This window comes from Choloepus didactylus, chromosome 6 (genome assembly GCF_015220235.1).
Source record: "Choloepus didactylus isolate mChoDid1 chromosome 6, mChoDid1.pri, whole genome shotgun sequence".
Taxonomy (NCBI): domain Eukaryota; kingdom Metazoa; phylum Chordata; class Mammalia; order Pilosa; family Megalonychidae; genus Choloepus; species Choloepus didactylus.
Window position 1 is genome coordinate 16326075 of NC_051312.1, and position 20512 is coordinate 16346586.

General features: G+C 39.0%; 1 protein-coding gene across 1 annotated transcript; it reads left to right on the forward strand.

Moving 5' to 3' along the window:
* Positions 1-19188: 19188 nt before the first annotated feature.
* Positions 19189-20139, forward strand: LOC119538208 (olfactory receptor 5A2). The gene has a single exon (XM_037841025.1). The coding sequence runs from the start codon at positions 19189-19191 to the stop codon at positions 20137-20139; it is 951 nt and encodes a 316-aa protein (XP_037696953.1).
* Positions 20140-20512: the final 373 nt, after the last annotated feature.

The window sequence follows — 20512 nt, forward strand, 5'->3', positions numbered from 1 at the left end:
ACAAATAAAAAATAATGGTCAACAGAATGCAAGGTACTAATTTATACGTTTGGGTATGGAGGGAGCAACCTGAAAGGTTTTATTCACTTGTTTCTTAAACCAAGAATATTGAACTTTAATCTGTCTTAAATAGCTACAAAAATAGTGAAAGATTGACCCCAGCTCCATGGCCAATTAGGAGAGAGAAAGTTATCCAACCAGACAGAAAGAAATGTAGGGAAAACATACAGGAAGGGTTGAAACATAATTTAAGGGACATGGATAAGGGAGAGATCATTCATTCATTCATCCATTCAGCAAGTATTTATGCCTATTCTGTGCTAGGCACTGTGTTACTCACCAGAGGCACATTTAATAGTAGATAAAGCAAGGACTTTGCTCACATGGTACTTATGTAATCATTGGGTTGCTTGGGATAAAGTTCCTAATGAAAGCAAGCTTTGGAAGACCAAACTGCTTGGTTTTCTACACTTGACCGTTCTGGTAGTGATGATGAATAGTATGACTGTTAGATAGGATGCCTGTTTCTGACTCCACTGGAGAGCTTACAGAAATAAAATAACAAGTTTGGGATTTTAAGCTCTGAGCTCATGTCACAATCAGACAACCAAAAAGTGTTTATGCAGGGCTCTAAAACACATCTTTTTATTTATTGTAAGTTCAAATCAGACCAAAATTTAATTGTGCAGGTTGCAGAGTCTCTTAAATAAAACTCATGGCCAGTGTGAGAAAGAGCAAGACCCCGAGGTTGCAATGGAGATATGTGAGTTGGCTCCAATGAAGGTGAGAACCTTGAACCCCCAAATGATCTCAGGCCTCTCTAGGCATAAAAATAGTCCCTCTTGACCTGTTTAAAGAGACTAGCTTTTCCTCACTTGATAACTATTTCTTAACCTCATGTGACAATTGCCTTGAAAGAGGATTCACATTCCCTCCAAGACCTACCCAACCAGCTCTCATTGCTGCCAGATTAGAATATGAGTCAGATATCGCCATTTTCCAGATGGACAAGTGACAAGTATGACCTTGGAAAAGAGAACTTATCCCTCCACAGCATTCAAGATATTGCTAAATTATTTAGGAGAATCCTGGGGGATACAGACAAAATGGACAGTTAGAGTGTTAGAAAGGACAGACTATAACATTGGATTGGGTCACATTTGGTTATATACTCTGGATTTGGAATTTATTGTCTTAAGTTGATCATCTGGGAGTGGCTGTAATGATTCATTTTTTACTTCAGTAAACCATAAGCTGCTTTTAATGAGTTTGAGATGGCAGATCTTCTTGGGCACAATTCAGAGGATGGAATACAAATTCCTAGGGAGAAAGGAATGTTGAAATGGGCTGATCATGTGTGACCTGTGTACTAATCTTCTTCACAACAATGTCTACCTAGGGCACTAAGAATAAAATCCCTTCAAGGCGTTGAGAAATAAATCAGGGAGAAGAAAGCCAGCATCTCCAAAAAGGAAAGTGGTGGAATGACAGTATGTGATGCTGCCATTGATAAGGCTTCCTGATTTCATTGACTAAGTAAGAGGCAGTGTTGGACCTCCAGAGAAAAGATGGGCAGAATTAACATATTAAGCAGAAGATATAAAATGGCAATGATAAGGTTTTTAAAAAAAATGCTAAAGATATAATTTAGATGCAGTAAAATCCAAGCTTTTTAGAGTAGTTCAAATGTATAGTCACGAAATCACAACCACAATAATGTATAGAGCAATGCATTACACCAAAACATTTCTCTGTGATTTAATCATTAGGAATACTCAAGGAAATTGGGGCTCTCCTGTTCCTCTCTCAATATCCAAGAGAAACTGGGCACTAGATTTCAAAGTGCTATTTATGATAGTAGGGAAATATCCAGTTACATCTCTTCTTCCTTCTCCTTTGCTCATTCACACATAAGAAACATCTCATCTGATTTATTTCAGTCAGATCCCTTGATAAATAATATGAACTGCATAGCCTTAAGACTAAGCTAGGGGAATAGGAGAGTCCAATTAAGCCTAAAAAGAAAGATCAGAGCAGTATAAGAGAGATGGGAGGAAAGCAGGAAGGAGAAGACACTGAAGGGGGAAAGTGTCATGAAGAGACAAAGTGATGATGTTGCAAAAAGACATATACACTGATGTTTTCTCATCATATATGAATGTCTATGTCTTGGGGTCCAACCACCTGTTGAGAAGATGAAAGTATTATAACATATACTCATCAATACTAGAGATAGTATGCTTTAGCAGAAAAGAGTTAGGAATTTTTGAATTGCATTTGATTATCAGTTCAGCTGTTTTCTGGCTTTATGAATCTGGGTAAGTCATTAACCTCTCTAAGCCTTAGTTTCTACACAGAATGGTGGTAACACAGCCCTTCTCAATCTATCTCCTGTGGTTGTTGGAGAGATTAATGACTTTATATGTAAAGTTTAATGAACTATACTCGATTATCATTGTAGCAAGGCTTGGTTCCTAAATACTCCGAGAGAAGAAATTATCAAGAGAATTATCTTTTCCTTGGTTGAATTATCCCTCACAACAAAAATAATTTGGAAGTTTTCATTAATTTCAGGACATAAGGAGAGAAAGGAAAGAATCCAACTAGAATGCCTAATAAGATTTTATAATCATCAGAATGGCATAAAGCCTCAGGTCCTGTTAGTTAATCTTTTCAGATCTCTAGTTTCCTGGGATGGAAGTGAAAAGTGTAATTCTGTAATTTGTTGTGATACAGAAAGAAAGAATCCATATTTAATGGGGTAATTAGGGAGAGAGGCCAGATGATTTGACCTGGACATTTGGAGTGACATTTTAGATGCAGTACCACATTAATATTTGCCAATGGAGGCGGAGTTTGATTTGCTGTTGTTTCAGTTTCCTGGCTGCTAAAACAAATACACAGTGGGTTGGCTTAACCAACAGGAACTTAGTGGCTCATGGTTTTGAGGCCAGGAGAAGTCCAAGTCTCAAGGAGTCACCAGGGCAATGCTTTCTTCCAGAGGACTGTGGAGTTCTGGGGCTGCCAGCCACTGAGGATCCTTGGCCCATGGCTTTTCCGTCACATAGCAATGCACCTGGCAATGTCTTCTCCCTTCTCTGAGTTCTGTTGATTTCCATCCTTTGGCTGCTCCCTGTGGCTTCTCTTTCCATGTGACTTTCACTCCAGCATTGTGGATTGAAGCCCACCTGATATAGTTGGGCCTTGCCTTACCTGAAGTAACATCTTGAAGAGATCTTGTTTATAGTAGGTCTGCACCCAGAAGAATGTGGGTTTAGACCAAGAACATGCCCAAATTGGGTGCACAATTGTGTTAACCAGGCTTTTCTAGGGAAACAGAAGCAACAGAAAATACATGCAAATCTTAAGAAATTTTTATAAGAATTATCTCACCCGATTGTGTGGATGAGCAACTCCAAATTCCAGAGAGCAGGTTGCAAGCTAGGAACGCTGATGAAGGTTTTTGATGAGTTTCTCAGGAGAAGCTGGCTGGCTGAAGTAGAGATCGAAATTCTCTCTTCTGGCTGCTTAAATCATCAATTCTCCTTTTTTTTTTTTTATCATCATTTTATTGAGATATATTCACATACCACGCAGTCATACAAAACAAATCGTACTTTCGATTGTTTACAGTACCATTACATAGTTGTACATTCATCACCTAAATCAATCCCTGACACCTTCATTAGCACACACACAAAAATAACAAGAATAATAATTAGAGTGAAAAAGAGCAATTGAAGTAAAAAAGAACACTGGGTACCTTTGTCTGTTTGTTTCCTTCCCCTATTTTTCTACTCATCTATCCATAAACTAGACAAAGTGGAGTGTGGTCCTTATGGCTTTCCCAATCCCATTGTCACCCCTCATAAGCTACATTTTTATACAGCTGTCTTCGAGATTCATGGGTTCTGGGTTGTAGTTTGATAGTTTCAGGTATCCACCACCAGCTACCCCAATTCTTTAGAACCTAAAAAGGGTTGTCTAAAGTGTGCGTAAGAGTGCCCACCAGAGTGACCTCTCGGCTCCTTTTGGAATCTCTCTGCCACTGAAGCTTATTTCATTTCCTTTCACATCCCCCTTTTGGTCAAGAAGATGTTCTCCGTCCCACGATGCCGGGTCTACATTCCTCCCCGGGAGTCATATTCCACGTTGCCAGGGAGATTCACTCCCCTGGGTGTCTGATCCCACGTAGGGGGGAGGGCAGTGATTTCACCTTTCAAGTTGGCTTAGCCAGAGAGAGGGGGCCACATCTGAGCAACAAAGAGGCATTCAGGAGGAGACTCTTAGGCACAAATATAGGGAGGCCTAGCCTCTCCTTTGCAGCAACCGTCTTCCCAAGGGTAAAACTTATGGTAGAGGGCTCAACCCATCAAACCACCAGTCCCCTATGTCTGTGGTCATGTTAGCAACCATGGAGGTGGGGTAGGCAAATACCCCTGCATTCTCCACAGGCTCCTCAAGGGGGCACTACATCTTTTTTTTTTCCTTGTTTTTCTTTCTTTTTTTTTTTTTAACTTTCCCTTCTTTTTTAAATCAACTGTATGAAAAAAAAGTTAAAAAGAAAACAAACATACAATAAAAGAACATTTCAAAGAGACCATAACAAGGGAGTAAGAAAAAGACAACTAACCTAAGATAACTGCTTAACTTCCAACATGTTCCTACTTTACCCCAAGAAAGTTACATAATATAGCAACATTTCTGTGAACTTGTTCCTACTATATCCATCAGAAATTAACAGACCGTAGTCATTTCTGGGCATCCCCAGAACGTTAAATAGCTTATCTGTTCTTCTTGGATTATTGTTCCCCCTTCCTTAATTGCTCTCTACTGCTAGTTCCCCTACATTCTACATTATAAACCATTTGTTTTACATTTTTCAAAGTCCACATTAGTGGTAACATATAATATTTCTCTTTTTGTGCCTGGCTTATTTCGCTCAGCATTATGTCTTCAAGGTTCATCCATGTTGTCATATGTTTCACGAGATCGTTCCTTCTTACTGCCGCGTAGTATTCCATCGTGTGTATATACCACATTTTATTTATCCACTCATCTGTTGAAGGGCATTTGGGTTGTTTCCCTCTCTTGGCAATTGTGAATAATGCTGCTATGAATATTGGCGTGCAGATATCTGTTTGTGTCACTGCTTTCCGATCTTCCGGGTATATACCGAGAAGTGCAATCGCTGGATCGAATGGTAGCTCTATATCTAGTTTTCTAAGTAACTGCCAGACTGACTTCCAGAGTGGCTGAACCATTATACAGTCCCACCAACAATGAATAAGAGTTCCAATTTCTCCACATCCCCTCCAGCATTTGTAGTTTCCTGTTTGTTTAATGGCAGCCATTCTAACCGGTGTTAGATGGTATCTCATTGTGGTCTTAATTTGCATCTCTCTAATAGCTAGTGAAGCTGAACATTTTTTCATGTGTTTCTTGGCCATTTGTATTTCCTCTTCAGAGAACTGTCTTTTCATATCTTTTGCCCATTTTATAATTGGGTTGTCTGTACTATTGTCATTGAGTTGTAGGATTTCTTTGTATATGCAAGATATCAGTCTTTTGTCAGATACATGGTTTCCAAAAATTTTTTCCCATTGAGTTGGCTGCCTCTTTACCTTTTTGACAAATTCCTTTGAGGTGCAGAAACTTCTAAGCTTGAGGAGTTCCCATTTATCTGTGTTTTCTTTTGTTGCTTGTGCTTTGGGTGTAAAGTCTAGGAAGTGGCCGCCTAATACAAGGTCTTGAAGATGTTTTCCTACATTATCTTCTAGGAGTTTTATGGTACTTTCTTTTATATTGAGATCTTTGGTCCATTTTGAGTTAATTTTTGTGTAGGGGGTGAGGTAGGGGTCCTCTTTCATTCTTTTGGATATGGATATCCAACTCTTCCAGCCCCATTTGTTGAAAAGACCATTATGGCTCAGTTCAGTGACTTTGGGGGCCTTATCAAAGATCAGTCAGCCATAGATCTGAGGGTCTATCTCTGAATTCTCAATTCGATTCCATTGATCTATATGTCTATCTTTGTGCCAGTACCATGCTGTTTTGGCAACTGTGGCTTTATAATAAGCTTCAAAGTCAGGGAGTGTAAGTCCTCCCACTTCGTTTTTCTTTTTTAGAGTGTCTTTAGCAATTCGAGGCATCTTCCCTTTCCAAATAAATTTGATAACTAGCTTTTCCAAGTCTGCAAAGTAGGTTGTTGGAATTTTGATTGGGATTGCATTGAATCTGTAGATGAGTTTGGGTAGAATTGACATCTTAATGACATTTAGCCTTCCTATCCATGAACAGGGAATATTTTTCCATCTTTTAAGGTCCCCTTCTATTTCTTTTAGTAGAGTTATGTAGTTTTCTTTGTATAGGTCTTTTACATCTTTGGTTAAGTTTATTCCTAGGTACTTGATTTTTTTAGTTGCTATTGAAAATGGTATCTTTTTCTTGAGTGTCTCTTCAGTTTGTTCATTTCTAGCATATAGAAACATTACTGACTTATGTGCATTAACCTTGTATCCCGCTACTTTGCTAAATTTGTTTATTAGCTCTAGTAGCTGTATCGTCGATTTCTCAGGGTTTTCTAGAAATAAGATCATATCATCTGCAAACAATGACAGTTTTACTTCTTCTTTTCCAATTTGGATGCCTTTTATTTCTTTGTCTTGCCGGATTGCCCTGGCTAGCACTTCCAGCACAATGTTGAGTAACAGTGGTGACAGCGGGCATCCTTGTCTTGTTCCTGATCTTAGAGGGAAGGCTTTCAGTCTCTCACCATTGAGTACTATGCTGGCTGTGGGTTTTTCATATATGCTCTTTATCATGTTGAGGAAGTTTCCTTCAATTCCTACCTTTTGAAGTGTTTTTATCAAAAAGGGATGTTGGATTTTGTCAAATGCTTTTTCAGCATCTATTGAGATGATCAATTGATTTTTCCCTTTCGAGTTTTTAATGTGTTGTAATACATTGATTGTTTTTCTTATGTTGAACCATCCTTGCATGCCTGGAATGAACCCCACTTGGTCATGGTGTATGATTTTTTTAATGTGTCTTTGGATTCGATTTGCAAGTATTTTCTTGAGGATTTTTGCATCTATATTCATTAGGGAGATTGGCCGGTAGTTTTCCTTTTTTGTAGCATCTTTGCCTGGTTTTGGTATTAGATTGATGTTAGCTTCATAAAATGAGTTAGGTAGTGTTCCATTTTCTTCAATGTTTTGAAAGAGTTTGAGTAAGATTGGTGTCAGTTCTTTCTGGAAAGTTTGGTAGAATTCCCCTGTGAAGCCATCTGGCCCTGGGCATTTATTTGTGGGAAGATTTTTGATGACTGATTGGATCTCTTTGCTTGTGTTGGGTTGGTTGAGGTCTTCTATTTCTTCTCTGGTCAGTCTAGGTTGTTCATATGTTTCCAGGAAATTGTCCATTTCTTCTACATTATCCAGTTTGTTGCCATACAGTTGTTCATAATATCCTCTTATAATTTTTTTCATTTCTTCAGGATCTGCAGTTATGGCACCTTTTTCATTCATTATTTTGTTTATATGGGTCTTCTCTCTTTTGATTTGTCAGTCTAGCTAGGGGCTTGTCAATCTTGTTGATCTTCTCAAAGAACCAACTTTTGGTGATATTTATCCTCTCTATTGTTTTTTTGTTCTCTATGTCATTTATTTCTGCTTTAATCCTTGTTATTTCTTTTCTTCTACTTGGTTTGGGTTGGTTTGCTGTTCATTTTCTAGCTTCTTCAGTTGATCCATTAGTTCTTTGATTTTGGCTCTTTCTTCCTTTTTAATATATGCGTTTAGTGCTATAAATTTCCCCCTTAGCACTGCTTTTGCTGCATCCCATAGGTTTTGGTATGTTGTGTTCTCATTTTCATTCATCTCTATATATTTAGCAATTTCTCTTGCTATTTCTTCTTTAACCCACTGATTGTTTAGTAGTGTGTTGTTTAACCTCCAGGTATTTGTGGATTTTCTAAGTCTCTGATGGTTATTGACTTCTAGTTGTATTCCATTGTGGTCAGAGAATGTGCTTTGAATAATTTCAATCTTTTTAAATTTATTGAGGCTTGTTTTATGTCCCAGCATATGATCTATTCTGGAGAAAGTTCCGTGAGCACTAGAAAAGTATGTGTATCCTGGTGATTTGGGATGTAATGTCCTGTATATGTCTGTTAAATCTAATTCATTTATCAGATTGTTTAGGTTTTCAGTTTCCTTATTGGTCTTCTGTCTGGTTGATCTATCTATAGGAGAGAGTGATGTGTTGAAGTCTCCCACAATTATTGTGGAAACATCAATTGCTTCCTTTAGTTTTGCCAGTGTTTCTCTCATGTATTTTGTGGCACCTTGATTGGGTGCATAGACATTTACGATTGTTATTTCTTCTTGCTGAATTGCCCCTTTTATTAGTATGTAGTGGCCTTCTTTGTCTCTCAAAAAGTCCCTGCATTTGAAGTCTATTTTATCTGAGATTAATATTGCTACACCTGCTTTCTTTTGGCTGTAGCTTGCATGAAATATTTTTTTCCATCCTTTCACTTTCAGTTTCTTTGTGTCCCTGTGTCTAAGATGAGTCTCTTGTATGCAACATATTGATGGTTCATTTTTTTTGATCCATTCTGCGAATCTATATCTTTTAATTGGGGAGTTTAATCCATTTACATTCAACGTTATAACCGTGAAGGCATTTCTTGAATCGGCCATCTTTTCCTTTGGTTTATGTTTGCCATATTTTTCCCTCTCTCTATTAATATCCTTTATTTTACCCATATCGAATCTCTTTAGTACTGAACCTTTCTCCAAGTCTCTCTGTCCTGTCTTTGTTTCTCTGTCTGTAGGCCTCCCTTTAGTATCTCCAGTAGGGCAGGTCTCTTGTTAGCAAATTCTCTCAGCATTTGTTTGTCTGTGAAAAATTTAAGCTCTCCCTCAAAGTTGAAGGAGAGCTTTGCTGGATAAAGTATTCTTGGCTGGAAATTTTTCTCACTCAGAATTTTAAATATATCGTGCCACTGCCTTCTCGCCTCCATGGTGGCTGCTGAGTAGTCACTACTTAGTCTTATGCTGTTTCCTTTGTATGTGGTGAGTTGCTTTTCTCTTGCTGCTTTCAGAACTTGCTCCTTCTCTTCTATGTTTGACAGTGTGTTCAGTATATGTCTTGGAGTGGGTTTATTTGGATTTATTCTATTTGGAGTTCGCTGAGCATTTGTGATTTGTGTATTTATGTTGTTTAGAAGATTTGGGAAGTTTTCCCCAACAATTTCTTTGAATACTCTTCCTAGACCTTTACCCTTTTCTTCCCCTTCTGGGACACCAATGAGTCTTATATTCGGACGTTTCATATTATCTATCATATCCCTGAGGTCCATTTCAATTTTTTCAATTTTTTTCCCCATTCTTTCTTTTATGCTTTCATTTTCCATTCTGTCACCTTCCAGGTCACTGATTCGTTGTTCAACTTCCTCTAGTATTGTACTATGAGTGTCCAGAATCTTTTTAATTTGGTCAACAGTTTCTTTAATTTCCATAAGATCATCCATTTTTTTATTTAGTCTTGCAATGTCTTCTTTATGCTCTTCTAGAGTCTTCTTGATTTCCTTTATATCCCGTACTATGGTCTCATTGTTCATCTTTAGTTCTTTGAGTAGCTGCTGTAGGTGCTGTGTATCTTCTGGTCTTTTGATTTGGTTGCCTGGGCTTGGGTTATCCATATCGTCTGGTTTTTTCATATGCTTTATAATTTTCTGTTGTTTTTGCCCTCGTGGCATTTGCTGAACTTGATAGGGTTCTTTTAGGGTTTGTAGACCTATTGAAGCCCTTATCTCTAAATTATCAGATCTAGAGCTTCGTGGAGTACACTTTCTCTAACTAACCAGCAGGTGGCGTCCACGAGCCACCTGTTCTCCACAAGCCAGTTCTCCCCTGCTTAGCCTTTTTGGTGAGTGAGGGAGTGAGTCTTGTGGGGTCCAATTGGTGTACCAAGCTTGCGTGTGTAGTTGGTGTTGCCTGCCCTGTATGTGGGGCGTGTTTCTGGGCAGTCGGGGAGGGGGGGTGGCCCTAACAATCAAATCTCCCTGATGATCCTAGAGTTTTAAAGCTGCTGCAATAGTCTAATCCTTCAGTTCAGTCCTGCCACAGTTTGTCTCTGCCACTAGTCCTTGGTATTGGCGTATGGCTCCTGAGACTTGCAAGTGGGCCCCTCTTCCAGGCTGTGCACCCCAGGTCCTCTGTTGAGGGATGACTGTGCTATGTCACAGGTGAGTGCTGTCCCCCCAGGGCAGTTCTGGGCTGCTGGGCTGTGTAGGGAGGCTCCCAGTCTGCTGAAATGATGGCTGAATGGGGCTTTGTTAATTCACACTGCTCCACCTTCCCAACTCTGGGACAATCAGCTCAGGTTGCAGGGAAGGCTAATGTCCACGCCCAGTTTTGTGGTGTGTGCCTGTTATTTGAAGCACTTCCGTCACACTGGGTTATCTGGGGCAGCTCTGGGCTATGGGGCTGGTGATGGGCAGGAGTGTTTCCTGTCCACCAGGATGGTGGCTCTGAGCGGACACCCCCCTTTTCTTGGGAAGTTGTGGTGTTTAGTGAATTTTCTCAGCCACTGGATTATTGCCTTTTGTCTCAGAGCTCTCTTAGTTCTGCTCTTGACTTGACGTGCCCAAATTGCAATTCTTTGAAGCTTTCTGTATTGGGCTTCTTAGAGTAATTGTTTTAGAAAAAGAAAAAAGGATTAAAAAAAAAAAAAAAAGGGCCCTACTCAGAGATCTAATGGGTTATTGAAATGCTAACAGACAAAGCAGCCAGGGCCATTAAGGAAAGGTCCACAGGGCAGAGAGATCAGCTTTTCTTCGGGATTTGCATATGCACCTCATGGCCTGAGCTCCGCCCTTCCCCTTTCTGTGTTCACCAGAACTCCAAAAATCCTCTGCTTTTATTTTGGAGTTTTTCGTGTTGTTTTTTTTTTTTCTATGCCTGTCTCCTCTCTGCTGGGCTGGCTGCTCTCAGATTCTCTGGTGTCTGGTCTCAGTCTATCTATGGTTGGAGTTTGGATCAGTAGAATGAGTTTCCGATAAGGGCTGCCACTGCAGTTCTCCCTTCTCCTTCCCGGAGCTGACAGCCCCTCCTCCCACGGGACTGAGCCTGGCAGGGAGGGGAGCGGGTCCCCTGGCTGCAAAAAGTTACAGATTTCGCTGATCTCAGCAGTTCGACATTTTCATGTGTGTTGTATGAAGTATGCCCAAAGACAGATTGCTCTGTGGTGTCCAGTCCACGCAGTTCCTGGCTTTCTACCTACTTTCCTGGAGGAGTAACTAAAACATACAGCTCATCAGTCTGCCATCTTGCCCCGCCCACCACTTCTCCTTTTAAAGCCTTCAACTGATTGGATGAGACTGCTCTCATTGTTGAGGACAATCTCCTCAGTTGATAGGAGATGCAAACAGCTATAGATGCAATCAGCTCACTGATGATTTAAATCTGCAAAATATCCTCACAGTAACAATCAGGCCAATGCTTGCTTGACCTAACAACTGGACACCATAACCTGGCCAAGCTGACACATGAACTTCATCATCACTGTTTAATCTGCATCCACTATAGATGCAGGACAATGTTTAAAACGGTAGCTTAATTATTACATTCTTGCTTAATTTCTCTTTCATGATGCTTATTTCTTGAGAAAGGAAAATAAATCATTTTTCTAAAATGTTCACTTGCTTTAGTTCCTAAGGTGCCAAGGAAAGTATTAGAAATGGAAAGATTCTTCTGTTCATTTATCTGTCATTCAATAAAAGTTGTTGAAGCTTGACTATGAATGACAAACTGTTCTAAATGGAGGGGAAGCAATGGCGAACTAGATAAGAACTCTGTTCTTATAGAGTTTACATGACAGTGAGAGGTATCATATAAAACAGTGAATAAATAAAACCATTTTATAGAGTGATAAGGGCACTTATCAAGAGGAAAGTATGATGTAGCAAGCGAGTAGGGAGAGAGGAGCAGGGAGGCATTTGAACTCCTTGATGATGAGAGGGAGCAATTCATTAAAAGATCAGGGCACAGAACTTTCCAAGCAGTGGGAATAGCACATGTGAAGGCCCTGCTGTGGAAGCTAATGTGGAACCTGACAGAAGGCCAGTGGGGCTGCATCACAGTGAAGGAGAACGGAAGCACTATGAGGTGAGGCTGGGGAGCCAGGCTGGGTTGTAGGAAAGGACTTGGGAAGCTGCAGGGAAAAACCATTGGAAAACTGTAAACTGATCAGATTTACATTTTTGGAAGGTTATTCTGGCTACTTTTTGGAGAATGAGGTATAATAGATTGGAAATTGGATTAGTCTAGGTGAGGGATGATGATGGCTTGAACTTAGTGTTAGGAGTGGGGTCAGAGAAATGTGATTATATATCAGATACTATATTTTGGAGATGGAATGGCCTAGACATAGGGAAAAGGGAATCACTTATGAGCCCAAGATTTTGGCTTGAGTGGCTGGTGGGTGATGGTACCATTTACTGGGAAAGGGAATACTGAGGAAAGAACAGAAATTTGGAGGAAAGCAAGAGTTCTGTTTTAGTACACTAATTTTGAGATGCTGATTACATAACCTTTGGGTATCAGAAGACCAGTTAGGTTCATGAGTTGGGAACTTGATGGAGAAGTCAGATAGAACTTTGAGTGTCACTGGTCTAGAAGAGTCTTTATAGCCACAGAACTGGATGAAATCACCCAAGAACAATGTAAGCAATGACATCACTCTCCATAGCATCTGCCATAGGGTTCATCACCGGGATGCATTTCTTGGAGGTCAAGAAATGGAGCCATTCTTTAAAATAAACAATCACCTCACAATGAATTACTCTTGATAACTGATAGAAGATCAAGATATTGATGTGGAAGAGCTTGGCTATACTTTGACCATGAGTGATATGCCTACTTTCCCTTCTTCTTTAGGTGGATTGAGTGAGGGAAAGAACCTGGTAAATGAGTGCCAGGCTATTCTTTTAATCTGGTTTTCAGTGTAAGGAAAGGTGAAATGACAGTGGATTAAGTCCAAATGGGCAGCTGATCAGGAAGGAAAGTAGCTACAACTCAAACCAAGTAGTTGCATTTGAGAGAAGGCAATTCCAAAACAACCCTATCACAAAAGAGCAACCAGAACTAGAGACAAGTAATCAGTTTTCATGAGAGTAATTCTAAAGCAGAAGCAAATCTCATTTCTTAAAGCCAAGATAGTCATGGGAGGTGAGCTCAATAAGGAAAATTGTATAGACCCAGAGTTATTCTGAAAGCAGGGAGTCACTGGCTAAATCATTTATTGTTTCTTTGTTTTCAGTTCTTGCAAATGTAGCTTAGAACATGGCCAGGAGAACTACAAGTGTGGAGGAAAAATGTTTGTATGTGCATGTGTGTGCCTTTGTGTTGGGGGAGCAGAACAGACACGAGGGATAGCATACTAATTATTTTTTTTCACTAATTCGTTCTCCTCATGTCCCCTCCCCCCATCAATGTAGGGATATTTCTCAAAGTCTTATCTTCTGTCCTTTTCCATTTTTATCCTCTACAAATTTGACTAGGCTGTTTTCTCTTATCTCAGAGTTTAAATTAATAGTGTTATGCATACCCATCATTTCTGGCCACATTGGATAGAGTAGTTTAAAGCATAATTACGATACAGCCATAAAACAATGTGATCCAGAATCTCTTCTTACTCATTCTTCAGGAACCCCAGATTCCTCCAAATTCCTCCTAATTCTGGGAGCTATAAGCAAAGTGTCTCACATGTTTTGTTTTTTTTTTAATTTTAGTTTTTTCACATGTTTTTACAATATTATGCTGTCTACCATTTTTCTTTGTTTTAGTTTGGAGTCAGGATGGTGTTTCCTGCAGGTACCTGACTGCAGATGTCACGGACTCCGAGCCACACCAGCTCCATGCTGCAGCTGCAGATGCTGCCATGAAGGCACATGTCATGTAACTGCACTGAAAGCACCATCGCCTGATGCTGCCCACACTACTGGCATCAGTGCTGCTCGCACTTCCAATGCCCCATAAATATTAGTCAGCACTCTTTTTCAGTTTCTTCTTCTTTCCACCATTCTTTTTTTAGTCCCTTTGGGCTAGGACTCAGGAATGGGTCTTTGGTCTGGGCTGACGGATGATGAAACTGATCGAAAACTGACTCTTTCAGGAATCACCACTCTCCTCTGAAACCAACCATCGCACCTTGGTTGTCTTCTTTTAGGATACTCCCTTCGAGGGTTCCTGAGGGAACTTCTGATGAATGGGATTTTAGTCAGAGCAACACTAAAAGCCTTCTTGGAAAATTCATAGTCATGATGGTGTTGACTCATATGTCTTTAAGTTTGGTTTTTCTTTTGCATTAACAATTATTTTAAATCTTTGCTGCAACTTCCAATATATCAGTGGTTAAGGAAAGTTTTATATTTAGGGAGAAACACATAAAATGATACATTAAGTGGCATTTTAACTAAAATATTGGTATTAAATGAAAACATATAGCTAGCTGGGAACAGCAATTATATATAGATTCCTGTGCTAATAAACTGGTATTGGAATATTATAGTTGAAGCTGTTTCTTCTGAGACCAATGGGCAATGTATAAATCAAAATGATATCTCCTTCCATTTGAAGAGCTCTTATGATATTTTTCATACAGGTTTATGTCATATGAGCCTCATACAATCATGCAGTTGTTTATACAATCACCCTTATATAAATATATTTATTAGTGCTATTCACTATTTACATTAAGTATGGTAAGTTGCTTTATCTCCTTGGTCTGGGATCTTTATTAAGATTGAACCGCAGTATAGTATTGAGCTCAGATGCCTGAGGAGCTCATGGTACAGTGCCTGGGGAGTGGGGAGGGGGCCTTAATGTGTTTCATAATGATCATTATTGCAATGCAGGGATCTCATCATTTTAGGCCCTAAAGATAACTCTTAAAAGTGACCTTACAATTTAGACACATTTCCACAAGATGGCAGCAATACCCCATAGGGGATCTAAACTAGGCAGCACTGTGCAGCTACGGTTTGTAGATTTATCTTAGATGCAATCATACAGTTTGGGTTCTACTATATAAGTTTCTTGGTTTCATTGTAGGAAACTGAGGCCCAGAGAAGTCAAAAGCCTAATCTCCCACAGTAGAAGGGAAATTGGAACTCAGGTCTTAGGACTTTTAGCCTAGTGCTTTTCCTCTTTTAATATTTTTAAAAGAATTCTAAAATCTCTAAATACATCTTTACCTAGGATTTGTTATATAGGACTGCTTGGTGAAAAGACTTTGGATCTTTATCAGGTTCAAGTTTTTACTAGTCACTAGTGGAAGAAATGAAAACTGAATACTTTTCAGACCCCAATTTGAGAATCAAGAGAATGGATTTTTTTCTGGGCTTAGTTTTAAAACAATTAAAATAGCCTCATTAAAACAGGTATGTTGACATGTTACCCAAACATGAAGGCAATTAGTATTTTAGGAGACACTGTCAGTGAACAAACTCTAAGATGCATAGAATCCTAGTGAGATAAATTTTGACCTGAGTTTTAAAGTCAGGTCCTCTGCTTCTCAGCATTTACAATCCCATGTGTGGTTTATTTTCTTTTATGTGGTATTTGCATTGATATATTTTTGGCATGGATTTAATTCTGGACTTTCAATTATATTCCACTTATCTATAAAGCTATCTTTAGCCAGTACCACACTGTTCTATTTTTAACTTTTTATTGTAGTAACAAATGTTCAATTCAAACTTTCTCATTTTAACCATGTTCAAGTGTACAGTTTGTTAGTATTAATTACATTCACAATATTTTGCTAGTCTTCCCAGCACCCATTACCCCAATTTTTTTATCACCTCAAACAAAAACTTTGCAAATAGTAAGCAATAATTCCTTCTCCTCCCCTGCTGTGGGTCCCCAGCAACGTATAATTTACTATTCATCTCTATGAAATTTGCTTCTTCTAGATATTTCATATAAGGGAGATCATGCAATATTTTCCTGTTGTGTCTAGCTCATTTCACTCAACATGATGTCTTCAAGGTTCATTCATGTTGTTGGCATGCAAAATAGTCTATTGCCATTAGGTTTCATCAGGCTTTTCTAATCCCCAGAAAATGTATTGATCCTAATTATGGATTTAGCCTTTTAAATTTACCCCAGATCTTAATTCAGTAGTAGTATCTCCTAGGTCAGTTTATTCCCAACCCTGACTAACAATGCTTTGCCTAATGAAGAATTTCCTTGCCATTTCTTGTTCACAATTGATTTTGGTGGTAATTTATCTCCATTTTCTTCAAATATCTCAGTTGCTAAGCTTCCTTCCCTAAAAAATCAGCCACTACTCATTACATGTCAAGAGTCTCAGCAATTATATCCCTTCATGTAGAAGATAATTCTATCATCCATGAAACAGATTAACTCCTTTTTATAAAACTTATCACTTTAGGAAAAGTTTTAAAAAGGGGAAATAAAATTTTTAAAATTTCAGCTATACTTACAGATCCAGACTTTCAGAACATGAGGGGTCTTTGGAAACTGAGCCCAATTTACTCAGGCCCAGAGGGCTTAATTGACATGCCCACAGTGACACATCCTGGTAGTGGAAGGGTTTGAGTGGTACCCAGATACAAAAGAGAAAATGAACAGTTGTCATCACAATAAAATTCAGAAAGGAAAGACATCCCTTGGCTATGATCCTAGAGACAGAGTTGATGATGTTATCAGCTAATACTTATTGAGGGTTTTCTATTCACAGGCACTGTGCTAAGACCTTATTCACATCTCATTTAAATATCATATCCACCTTTTGAGGTAGGTATTATTATTCCACCAGTTTTACAAATGAGGAAATTGATAAAGAACTTAAAAAATGTTGTACACATTTATATTGATAAAATCACAGAGCCGGAATTTGAACCCAACTTTCTCAGCTGGGAAACTGTGTTTTTACCAAGTATATTTAGCACAAAGTCTGGTCTGTTTGTCTGTGTGGTTCACATCCAAAAAGGGTATCTTAAAGCAGAAGGCTGCCACCAACTCACAAAGGAAATCTAACTGGACCAGATCAGGGAAAGCCCAGAGGGGAGTAAGACACGGGACTGAAAGAAGACTCTGGCTATGGGTTGGGTCCTTTCACCATCACTCCTGAGAACAATTAGCCCTCAGAAAAGTTTGCTTCTCTCTAGTAATGGTTGGGTTTTTAACCTTGGACCCAGGAGTAGGTGACAGAGGGCAGCCTCTCAGAGGAAGAATGTGGCTACCTCTGCCCATTAAAGTAATGAACTCCCAAAGGACATTTTGCAGACTTGGTAACAAAGGACCAGAGGCTCTAGAAGCAGTTATTATTGTTTGCATGAGTTTGAACTATAAAAAAATTGAACCATAACCTAGGTATAGAGCATTAGAAAATGCAGATGAACTAAAGTTTGCCAAAGATGTAATCAGAGCAAAGCAACCAATATTTCTTCTCCTGAGCATGAGATTCCAGGATACTTCTGCAGGAAGTAACTTAGTAAGTCCAGCTCCTTCCCACAAAATGACAAATGTAAATGTACAGTCTTTTCCCCCTATTAGCTGTAAAAGAGGCAGAGTAACACTACCCACCTCCAGTAACTGTTGGGGGAGTTAAATGAGTCAGTAGAAATTAAGACTTTAGAACAGTGCCCAGTACACAGTAAGCATTAAATAAGTGTTTGTGATTATTATTATAACTGAGTACTCAATATAGGCCAAACACTATTCTAGGTTTTGCTGATCATCAGTAAAAAACAATCCTTTTTTTATTGAACAAACATTTACTGGATGCTTATGGAAGTATTCAAGGCACTCAGGATAGCTTAATAAACAGAACAGACAAAAATCTGCCTGTCTTTGAGTAGCTTACCTTCTGGTAGGGGAGATTTCATCAAAAAGCTATTATATCCCTTTTTGATAGGATTAAAAGGTTGACCTCATTGTCAAAAGTGGTCTTGACTCTTCTTGGGTTTAGCTGCTCAATCAGTGACTTGTAGGGAAATTAAAATTTTTTAAAAAACAGAAATCTAGAAGAGGTTTTTAACATGATGAATAACAGAGAAACACAATCAGATAGATATAATTAATTGCAAACATGCATGGGCAACCACATTCTATACAAATGATGAAATATGGCCAACTTTCATTTCAATACTGAATCTTCCCTAGGGAACTTCTGTCTTTTTATATCCATTTTTATCTTCTCACTTTATGTCAATGCTAGCCTGTCTTTTCTTAATCATGAAACATGTGCAGGCTTATTGTATGTCTTTAAACTGATAATCTGGTCTGGTTTTATGATATCAAAGTTGTCTTTAAATATTATTGTCTTTTAATATCTAATGAATCCTCCCCTCTTCCTCATTTTGCTTGCCCAGAAAATACTGATTTCTGCTGGCTCTTGACCATGGCTCAGTCAATTTCTGTCAATTTGGTTTAGCTCTAACCCAAATCTATGGGGATAGTCCTTCTATCCAATTTTGATGCTGATTGGATTACTCCAAATTTTGATCTTTTTATGTGTTTTATGCTATGACTTACAGAAAATTTATATAATTAGAAAAATTTTTGTAAATACATATATATGTATTCAACCTAGGAGAATGGCTTCTTCTGGGTTAGTTTTTCACTTCCAAAATGGAATATGTATAATATCGCCCATTGTGTTCAGTACTTTTTTTTAAAATTTTTATAATAAATATAAAGCATGATAAATTTCTAACTTTATTATCTTAAACTGGTTTGCATTTTCAAGTCAGAAAGGCTAAAAAGTCCATAAGAAATCCAAATCCAAAGGGACTGTGGAATAAATCTTATTCAACACTTTCATTTTAGAATTGAGCAAATGAAGACCCAGAGGGGCAAAATAACCTTTCCACAGTCATCCAGTGAATTCAGAATTGGTCTGAGGTCACAACTCTGGTTTCTGACTCTCAGTCTCTTTAGCCACAAGGCATATAGTAAAAACATTTAAAATAGTGCCAGGAGATTATCACAGGCTGACTTCCTCTGAGAGGACTTTGCCTAAGAGATAGCTGGGACTTTAACTGGATATTAAATGCCCTTATGACTTTCCAGACAATATCCTTTCATATAATAACAAACAAAATCTGACTATAGGATTGTTTCTTTCTTTTTTGCAAGAAGCAGCTCTATGACTACAGGAAGGAACAACACATTTTTGACAAAATTCACCCTCCTGGGATTTTCAGATCATCCCCAAATGAAGATTTTCATTTTTGTGTTATTTTTGGGAATCTACCTCATGACACTGGCCTGGAACCTGAGCCTCATCACCCTCATCAGGATGGATTCTCACCTGCACACACCCATGTACTTCTTCCTCTGTAACCTGTCCTTCCTGGACATCTGCTATGCAACCTCCACGGCTCCGAAGATGCTCTCTGACATCATCACAGAGCAGAAAACCATTTCCTTCTTTGGCTGTGCAGTGCAATACTTTGTCTTCTGTGGAATGGGGCTGACAGAATGCTTTCTCTTGGCAGCCATGGCATATGACCGGTATGCTGCAATCTGCAATCCACTGTTCTACACAGCCCTCATTTCCCACACACTTTGTTTAAAGATGGTGGCTGGGTCTTATGTGGGTGGATTCCTTAGTTCTTTGATTGAAACCTACTCTGTCTATCATCATGATTTCTGTGGGCCCAGCATGATCAACCACTTCTTCTGTGACCTTCCCCCAGTCCTGGCTCTGTCCTGCTCTGATACTTTCACCAGCCAGGTGGTGACCTTCATTGTGGGTGTTGTCGTGGGAGTGGTGTCTGCCCTTGTGGTTCTCATTTCTTATGGTTACATTGTTGCTGCTGTACTAAAAATCAGCTCAGCTAAAGGTAGGACCAAGGCCTTCAACACCTGTGCCTCTCACCTGACCGCTGTGACCCTCTTCTATGGCTCTGGTCTCTTCATGTACATGCGACCTAATTCCAGCCACTCCCTAAATCGGGACAAGGTGGTGTCCGTATTCTATGCTGTGGTGATCCCCATGGTGAATCCCATCATCTACAGTCTTAGGAATAAGGAGATTAAAAATGCCATGAGGAAAGCTGCGGAAAGGGAACGTGTGCTTTCTCATGGACATTGATTTTTCTGACTTTAAGCTAATGTTTATAATGAAGCTGTGAGTTGTGGCAATTGTGCAGACATTTTTACAGTTTTAGGACTGTTAACTGCCCAATGATTTATGTGGACAAGACTATTTCTCTATTTTCATTATTCCCCTTACCAGTTTATCTATTGGTTATTAGAACAAAATTTTGGTCATTACTGGTTTCCAGAATGACCAGGATTGCATAGATTGAGATTCTGAATGCTCAGTTTAGCAGAAAACTCCACCATGACAAAGACTGAACAATTTCAAATACCAAAACTGAGTTTATATCTGTAGGAGGAAAACCATTGAAAAATGTTCAATCCAGCATTCAGGGCAGTGATTCTTAAGGTGGGATAGGAGTACA

What these genes read in the sequence shown, in the direction of transcription:
- LOC119538208 (XM_037841025.1), top strand. Translation starts at nt 19,189, where the DNA reads ATGACTACAGGAAGGAACAACACATTTTTGACAAAATTCACCCTCCTG.